Here is a 9,233-nt window from a genome sequence, read left to right on the forward strand (position 1 = left end):
TATAGTAGTACCTTATCTGAATCTGATCCCAGAAAAACTAAATAACCAGACTCTGAGAAGGCTAAGAGGAAAAGTTGCTGGGGCTTTTTGTCTTGTATAAGTACTTTGTGAGTGTCTCAAAAGCAACCTGGGTGGAGATGTGATTTTTTTTGCCCAGTGCTGTTTTCTGTGCTACTGAAAACAGTCTGTCATGACTCTGCCTTGCCATCATTGCTGAAAGGCTGTTTCGGAAAACCAGAACATTGGATTTGTTGTTTACTGAATTTTTGTCTAGTTTTCAGAAATTATTATTTCATCACCTACAGTTCAGAATTTTATGGACATGTGTTTACCCTTCCGTCTCTCCCTGAAAGACAAAACATCCTACAGGGTCTCTCTGGGACGTAGTGCAAACTGGGTAAACCATTTCCCGCAATGACTCCTTCCCACCCAGGAACTGGAACCCCTTGAAAAGTGACCACCACGTTGGAGCAAACAGACTTTCTAATTCATTCTGTGCATGCAACATCAGCAGTGGAAAAGATGTCCTCAATACACAGGGTATAATAGCACTGATACAAACTAAAAGTCTATAAATTGCATGGACCTTGTGCAGCTCTTGCCCTATACCAGTACTGCTGTACAGCATGCAGTAGTACCTAATCTGCACAATGCAGTAAGGTGTTTTACTACTTCACACCAGCAGTCTCAGTCACCTGTTAACTGTTTTACTTCTGTCCTCAGCAGAAGACAGCACCAATCTCTAAATACTTGCATTAAAATTCTCTTTGGACAGTTACATTTTCTTGGTACCATGCCACATGCATCGTTGTGGAACTGCATAATTATGTCTATTGCCCCATTTGTTCTGTGGATGAAATAGCAATAAAGTAGTGAATACTAGCACTTGGGTGAACAATTTGCTTTGGTCTTTAGGACTGCAATGGGAGTAACAGTGCGTTCAGCATGTGTAGGAAAATTAGATTGTGGGCTTACAGCCAAGCATCAGAAGTACATTCAAGATGCTGCTGGACAAGACGGGCTCATTGCAAAGGTCTTCTGCATGGCTGGAATTCAACACTGTGAGGGCAAAGCAAGCACTGCTTGTCAAACATCCTCTGACACTTCGACACCAAGGCAGCCTAAGTACCAGTGTAAGAGATTCCTCCTTCCAGGTCATAGTGAATATACCTAGTGAGGCAGAAACCTAAGCCATGCGTGACTTTATTTATTGTAAATGCACAGTGATGCAAAATCTTAAGAAATCGATTCAAGAATTGTTCTCTCTGTTCCATTAAAGGATGACATGATCAAAAAAGACTGTTAACTAGGCAGTTAAATCAGGTTTCTATGTGTCTTGTGTATTTGAACCATCTGCTGAGCTTAACCATTCATTTTAATTTGTCAGTACACTAGAAATTCTACCAAGCTGATACAGGCAAAAGCAATTTCCAGGGAGAAATGCAGAGGTCTGGCTGGTCATGAGAATAAAATATTTCAGCACTCCTACCACATGTGACAGCTAAGCAAATCTGTCCCTGGTGCTGACTTTATTAAACCCTTCTGTGCTTAGTAATAGAATACTGTCACCTCACCACTACCCAAGGTAATGGCAGGGGAAGTCTATGAAGACCCTCAGTGGATTCACGATAATTGGAAAATGTGTAATATACACATACTAAGAGAAAAGAGTAATGTAGAGCTATCCAACAATGTGGAGATAGTGTGGTTAATTTACAGCCTGAATGAATGGCTCATATATTCAGGAGCTACCTTGAATAGTAATTAATAAAACTGGGTTCAGAATGGAAGGATGAGTGTGCTAGTCTCAGGACTCCGCTTCAGACATGCTCCATAGCACCACTGTTATTTAAGCTGCTTTATACAGTGAAATATTGCAATTGCCTCTCTCCACAGGCTAAAAAAGATGTATCTCACATGAACTCAATTGAAAAGAATGTATCATCAATTTTCTTCTTTGACACCAAATTGATGCTCACATTTAATGTCACTGAACTTTGGAAAAACTCTCTTTACTGCTGAAGCACAGCTCTAGTTTTCCAGCATTTCTTTATTCATTGATATGGATAGCACAAAAATTTGAAGACAGGTAGAAATAAAAAAAAGCATATTTGTTTGTAGAGACATAAGCCTTACATTTCAGAGCTTAAGTCAAATTCATTACTGGGAGTGAAGAAAGGAATTTTCCTTCAGCTCAGGCCATTCTAGGTGTGCTTCCTATGAAGTTTCCTTATCCTTCTGAAAGGGTGCAGGCCCTCCCAGAAAGGGTAATACCTCACCAGAGAAACCACTATTCTGAAATGGTTTGAGAGCAAGTAGCTACAGAATCTATAAATTATGTCCTCCTATACCTATTCTAATGTTACCTATAAAATTGTTCCACTTCACTGCAAAAGAACAGGATTTCATTGCATTTTCATTCCAGTGAAGCATAAGGAAGAGTTTAGTGGTTTTAAAGATAAGGATATGCCCAATATTTAGCACTTAAAATACCACATCGGGATGTGAAATAGAGGGGCTCAAAGCCAAGCTTTGCCTTATTAACAGCAGAATCTTGAATCTGGAGCCTTTAGCCCTACTGACTGTGCTCCTCATCAGGTGACTGCCTGTTGCAATATGTCTCTGCCCCAAGAAGTTCTGCTGGAACCTGAAAAGCCAACCTGAGACAAGTTTTTAAAATAAAGTCATGGTCTTTGGGACATATGGTTCTGTTTCAGTAGGAAAAAAAGAACTAATTTATTCTGACAGTTCTAATAGTGCATTTCTTTCAATAAAATGAAACGGAAGCTTGTCAGGACCCTGATGGCACTTGTGGGTTTTATTCACCCTGACCAGCCTGACCTAGGGTCTCCATTCATACACCCTGCCTGTGGGCTCAGGACCCCCACTAAAGGTCACCCCAGGGCTACATTGCACCTGCAAGCTGACATCCTGGCCTAACTTTGGCCTTGCTCCATCCCTGTGGACCTGCCCAGTGATCACTGGGCTCTGTCTTACCCTGGCCACCATCACCAGCCCTGATCCTGACTCACTGATTTGCCTTCCCAGCTTGATCGTGGCACTGCAGCATCACCATGGCTGCGCCTGGCGATTTGGGCTGAGGTGATGCTAGCTGCCATACCTGGGTGTGTCCTGCCTGCCACACTTGGTGGTTGTCAGAAATATTCTTCAAGTTCAGACTTTGAAAATCCATGAAATATTTCCAAATCATGCTCTTCTGACATTTTAACAGGAATTTTGCAGAAATAGCATGAACAGGAACTTTTTTCTAATCTAGTTCCAGTATGCATGTGATATGTGTACATAATATTGTCCTCAGGTAATCTAGGGTAGAGATAGTGAGGGAATTATCTTTGTAATTAAGCCAGTAAGGCACACGACCTCCTTCAGAAAGGGGTATTTGGGAATTAAGCTTGTACAATGGGCACATATTGTACCTTGTGGGTAATCTGAGAGTCCTGGAGACTCTCCAACAAAGTATATGTATTGTTATTTTAAAAATTTTAACTATATTAAAAAACAAATGCTCATTCTTGTTTTGCTTTCCTTCCTCTTGTCTCTCCCTGACCTCTCTCTATTGTTCCTTCTATATGGAGCCTCTTAACATCAGCAGCTCTGCACATATGTTAACACAATGGGTTGCCATAAAGGATTACAGAGTCATGCAGTTCCTACAAGGTCACTCAGAAATTCAAGTTGGAATACAGACTACAACCAAAGAGTTGTTTTACTTCAAAGTAAATTCAAAAAGCAAACCGTGCTTCCGAATTTCCTCAGAGGTAATACACTTTACAACCATGAAATCTGCTACAGAGTCATTCATGCTGTGCTCAAGCATTAAATGAGTAAACCTTGAAGAAAGCTGTATGTCTTTATTGGAAGTTTTACAGCATCTCTTTCACTTTATTTGCAATAAAGATGCAAATTTTTTTTTAAAAAAGAAAACATATGCTAGAAATGGATAACACCTGTACATAATAAATAAAAATGCTTGCATTCTTATGTATAGTTTCTCAGCAGTAGCTTTCCAGGTGTTTCACAGCAGTGATCGGTAACATTGAGCACACTAGACTTGGCATTTTTTCATGACTTTAGCAAAAAAAAATGAGTCACAAGTGTCTTTATTATTCATCCAGGTCTAATTCACAGGGAAAGGGAGAAAGAATAGTGACGCGACTTACTTAAGTCACAGTCCAGGTCAGCGGCAACACTGGAAGAAAAGCTGAAAACACTTTAGCTGATTGTAAAAGCACTTGTATGTAGTAGAAAGACAAGGCTTATAACACAGGAATATTAATGTGAAAAGGATCAAGCCACACCTAGAACTGTAGACATTTGCTAGAGACAGGCTATGTAACACAGCAGTTTGAGAAAGAGAGTGGGGATTCAACATGCTGTTTTATGCTGGGGTTTCATGCTGTTACACATTCCTGTAACTTTGATATGGAATCCTAGATTTATCACTAACTTGCTCAATGGACTCAAAAAAAAAAAAGACCTTTATGTATGTTGCACAGCAGGTTGCTCCTCAACCACTCATGAAATAAGGTGCTAGTCAATACAAGATTTGCTTATTTTGCCTCTCTGCAGTTGCAACCACATCCCATTATGACAAATAAAATATGAGATGTTGTTCACCAGAGACTAATTTTTTGCTTCCTATATTTACATCATATGTAAGAGGTAGAAATGATACCTGCCAATTCACAGAATTTTTCTGAAGATTAATTTCACTGGAATATTATTCTTGAAAAAAGCTGAGAAAGCTAAAGACTCTAAGGTTAGCATATGTTAAGACCTGTTTTAATGGAGATGCAGTTATCAGCTCTCACGTGTAAAGAGAATCCATTTAACTAGGGTTAACTCAGAGACTCTGGCAAACACTGTGGTAAGGTGTTGTAACAGATGACATTCACAACTGAAGGAGTATGCTAGCAAAGCTATCTGGGAAACACAGCTCCTTAATGGGGTATCTCTTCCAAGCAGAGGCAAAGACCTCCTTTCCTTTGGGTCTTGGTGCATTATTTCATTTATGCATGATCCAAAACATGCTCAGGTCAATGGGACTCTTCTCTTTGAGTTGAAGGAACATTAGTTCTCAGCCACACATAGCAAGATAATTGTAGGAATATTTCTAAGTGGTGATTTAGTCTCTTTTGTGTGAATTTAAGTGAAAGAGTTTTTCCTGCTTTTGGATGCTAACATTTGGGCAAGTACTATCAAAAGAAGAAATCTACACTCTCAAAGCCCACTCTCCATAAATACTATGGAAAACAACCAATCCTTTGTGTCTTCCATTTTCTACCAGTATCTGAATATATATCAGCAATTAAGTGAACCTTGCAGCATCTCCAAAGTCAGTATTAACATCCCCATGGAGAACTGAAGACATTGGGGAACAAAGAATGTAATTGAGTGTTCCAGAGCTATAAAGCTAGACAGTACAATTTGATATACTATGTTAAGTATAGCTATTATGTATTAAATTATACAGTTCTGAATGCACATTCACCTGCAAATGCCAATTTTCCTAAGCTCTAATCACAGAATAAGGTGTTTCAAATTGTCAGACATCAATGCATGTACGAAGTACAGTTATTTGCTTGTATTTTCAATTTAGTGGAGAAGCCTACAAACACAATCATTTTTTAATAGATTCCAAATGAAAAAGTGCATTTGAAATTTCTTTTACCCACAAGAAAATAAAGAAAAAAATCAACAAAAGTTTACTGTGCAGAAAACAGGGAGGCATCTGTTCTAGTCCTTTCCTACCCATATATGATAATGACTTTCCTGATGGTTTTGAGATAACTACCCTAAGGAATAAGATATTGCAGCATTTACTCTGTTACAAATGCATGGTTTTGATGGAGTAAATACTGCAGGTTTGGTCCCTTGCTTGTTTTAGATGGTTTTCTTTAAGCCCAGAAAACAATTTTACTGAAATTACCAGGACTTTTGCCAATTATTTCACTGGGAACAGGAAAATAACCATTCCTAAGCAGTACATAGGAGACAAGAAAAAATATGTAACTTTCCTTACTTTCCCCTGGTAGTTTCCAAGCCTGATGTTTTGGAGTTGCCATCCTTCTGGGTGCTGGTGATACCAGTGCTGGGCAATGACTGCTTGAGAGATCTGTTCCCTGTAGCTGTATCCTGGCTTGTAGTGACCTCTTGCTGGAGAGGGACCTCTCTAGCATTGCTCTGTAGAGATGTCCCTTTGCTGCTAGATGAGCTTGCTGTGTTATTTTTCTCAGAGTCACCATCACTGTGTCCATTTGACTGGCTTGCAGGGTTAAAGGTTGTAGGATTGGAGGTTTTCTTCACGGCTTTCATTCCCAGAGTCTTGCCTGAAGATGCAAAAGGAGGTGCCTGTGAGGCACTCACTTTGGCAGCTTGGATCTCAGAATGGGGTGACCCCACAATTGTGGATGGAGATGGAGTCAAGTCTGAGTGTCTTGTCTGGCTTTCACCACCCTGGGCTGTGGTCCAGAGCTTTCCTGGTGTGTTAAATCCAATGCTGCCCCTCTGTAAGTGCAATAGGAGCAGCAAGAAGATGATGTCCTTCATTCTGCTGGCTTGTAAATGCTACAAGTTATCTCACATTTATTTCCCAAGCAAGAAATCCTGTAGCCTCTCCCTCCTCCTGAGCTGCTGCACATACAGTGAGCCTACCCAGAGGATGCCCTGACAGGCTTTATTTCTATAGAAAGGAAACAGGTTTTGGTGTTTCAAATCTGACTGAGGAAGCCTGGTTTCCTGTTTCTGTGGATTCCTCTGCAACCTGTGACCCCTTGGAGAGCGGGAGCCTGGCAGCCTTTGTGGGAGGAAAAAAGAAGTTTCTGCAGAAGGCATAGGATAAAGATTAATGGCACAATAGAAATGAGGAAAAATGTGTACTGTGAAGTAATCCTGAGAGATAAAAACTGAAATTATGAGGTAATTTTCCTTTCACATGTACGTGTACAGAGGACAGAAGTGACTTATCACGTGCACTTTTGATGGTTCGTACTTGTGACCTTGTTATTGAAAAAAGAGTTGGCAAAACTGGTGTGCTACATAAAGCTGAAAGTTTGCTGTGTCTTCTCCTTTTGTTTGAATGTTTAAGCACACTGCTGCCAAAAGTGTGGAGATGATAAGGAAGATGTTCACACTGTATTCATCATTGTACAAGCCTTCAAACATAATCATTTACCTATAGGTCATTGGCCATTTATGTCGCATTCTGTTTCTATAGTTCATATAACGATGCATATGAACTATTTCTGTAGCATTGCCCATAGGTGTCTGGTGTCATTTCAGATTCTCTAGGGTATGAGAAACACCTATGTGTGTGGGAGCAGCTCAGAACACCTGGCATTTGTTTTCAAGAGTGACCGTCAGAATTTGTTGTGCTGTATGTTTGCCAAGCCTTGAAGAACTAGTTTTACAAGGACAGGTTGGAGGATGGCCTTGTATAGGCCTGGGAAGATGTGGCTGAAGACAGTCATGAGTATGTGTATGGAATGTTTTTATCTTTAACTGTTCTGAGGACTGGCAAACATCCCAGCTGAGCCAGACATGCGCTCCTGTGTTAGTCGTATTGGCTGTGTGCCGTTAGTGCTTTCTAGATCTTTGTTGAAACATATGTAAGTTGGATTCTTTTGTGAAATAAAGGGAATCTTGTACCGATAGCTTGAGCACTTAATTCAGTCGCCACAGATGGTGAGCCCGACATGATCAAGAGAAGAAGGCGACGTGATTAAGAGAAGAAAACAACGTGATCAAGAGAAGAAGAAAAGAGGTGATTCCCCTTCACTGCGGAGACCATGCAATCTAATGGGAAGAGTTTTGAAGAAGTGGCCATGACTCCGAGAAAATAGGTAACAGCAACCCCTGTGGAACGGGTGAGTTGTGAGATTGCGGCAGCATGGGGCAATCAGTTTCTCAGGAGCATAAGCTCTACTTAAACGTTTTGCAGCAGATTTTACGGGCCTCTGAGTATAAAATAAACGGAGGGACAAATTGCCTCGCTTTTAATATGGGTAAAAGATAATTGTAACTGGTTTCCCACAGAGGGAACGTTTGATAGCAAGGTTTGGGAAAGAGTCGGGGAGCATTTACAAACGCAGAAAACTTTGGCATTCGGTGTATCAGAAAATTTAATTGTGACATGGAAATTTATTTATACTGCGCTGGTGCATTTACAGCCAGCAGAGAAAAATCATATCAATACAACCTGATACTGCTTTTGAGGAGACAGTTTGTAAGCAGGCCGCTAAAGAGCAGAGTTCTGATTCCGATAATAATTCTTTTGCATCAGGCAGGGTGGACTCAGAAATAAGAGCCGGATTTATATCCCTCGTTACCTCTACCGCCGCCTGCACTAACACCGTTACCGCACACACCCCGCCAGCAGGCAGGCAGGCAGGCAGCGGGCGGGCAGCACGGGCTCGCCGACCCTCCCCACCGCCCCGCCGCTGCCTCCCGCCGCTTTCGCAGCCCCTTCGCCGCCGCCGCCGCCTGCCGCGGCCGCCGCACCTTCACCGCCGCTGCCTCCCGCGGCCTCCGCCGCGGCCGCCGCCGCGTCGCCGCCGTCCCCCACCCCCCCGCCCCAATCGCCTGGTACTCCCTCTCCAGGGTCTGCAGAACTTAAAACGGAACCTGGCTTTGCTGCACTGCCTGTATCGCCTTCTCCTGCTAATCCCTCTAACTCTGTGCCTCTGTCTAATCCTGCAGCTCCTGCTTTACAGCAGTGCGGAGAAAAAACTGTAGTGCCTTCAGCTCCGCCTTTAACAGAGTTCGATGCTAAATGTGACGATTCACTTAATGATTTGGGAAAAAATACACATAGCTTGATGCAACGCTGTCGAGAAAAAGCTCTACAGCAAGGAGATACCATGTTTACTTTTCCTGTTGTATGCAAACCTCATAATCCACCACAGCATGATGGTTTACCTTATGAAATGATAAAAGAATTACAGAAATCAATTCGTGAAAATGGGTTACACAGTTCATTTACAGTGGGACTAGTGGAAGCAATTGGAGGCACTTATACTATGACTCCTTGGGACTGGAAATTACTTAGGACAAGTGTGTTGACTTCTGCTCAGTATTCTGTATGGCAATTAGAATACAATGATTTGTCAGTGGAACAAATTATGGACAACTTGTCATCAGGGATAGCTATAGATCAAAATATGTTACGAGGAACAGGCCCTTACATTATACCTCAGGCACAAGAAGCTTTGCCA

General features: G+C 41.6%; 1 protein-coding gene across 1 annotated transcript in view; it reads right to left on the minus strand.

Moving 5' to 3' along the window:
* Positions 1-6,715, minus strand: part of MMRN1 (multimerin 1) — a 47,384-nt gene extending 40,669 nt beyond the window's left edge. The window contains exon 1 of the mRNA XM_069784627.1: positions 6,044-6,715. Coding sequence (XP_069640728.1) covers positions 6,044-6,570 — 527 coding nt within the window. The 5' untranslated portion in view covers positions 6,571-6,715. The remainder of the gene's footprint in view (positions 1-6,043) is intronic.
* Between the last annotated feature and the right edge of the window lie 2,518 nt (positions 6,716-9,233).

Source organism: Haliaeetus albicilla, chromosome 1, assembly GCF_947461875.1.
Source record: "Haliaeetus albicilla chromosome 1, bHalAlb1.1, whole genome shotgun sequence".
Taxonomy (NCBI): Eukaryota; Metazoa; Chordata; class Aves; order Accipitriformes; family Accipitridae; genus Haliaeetus; species Haliaeetus albicilla.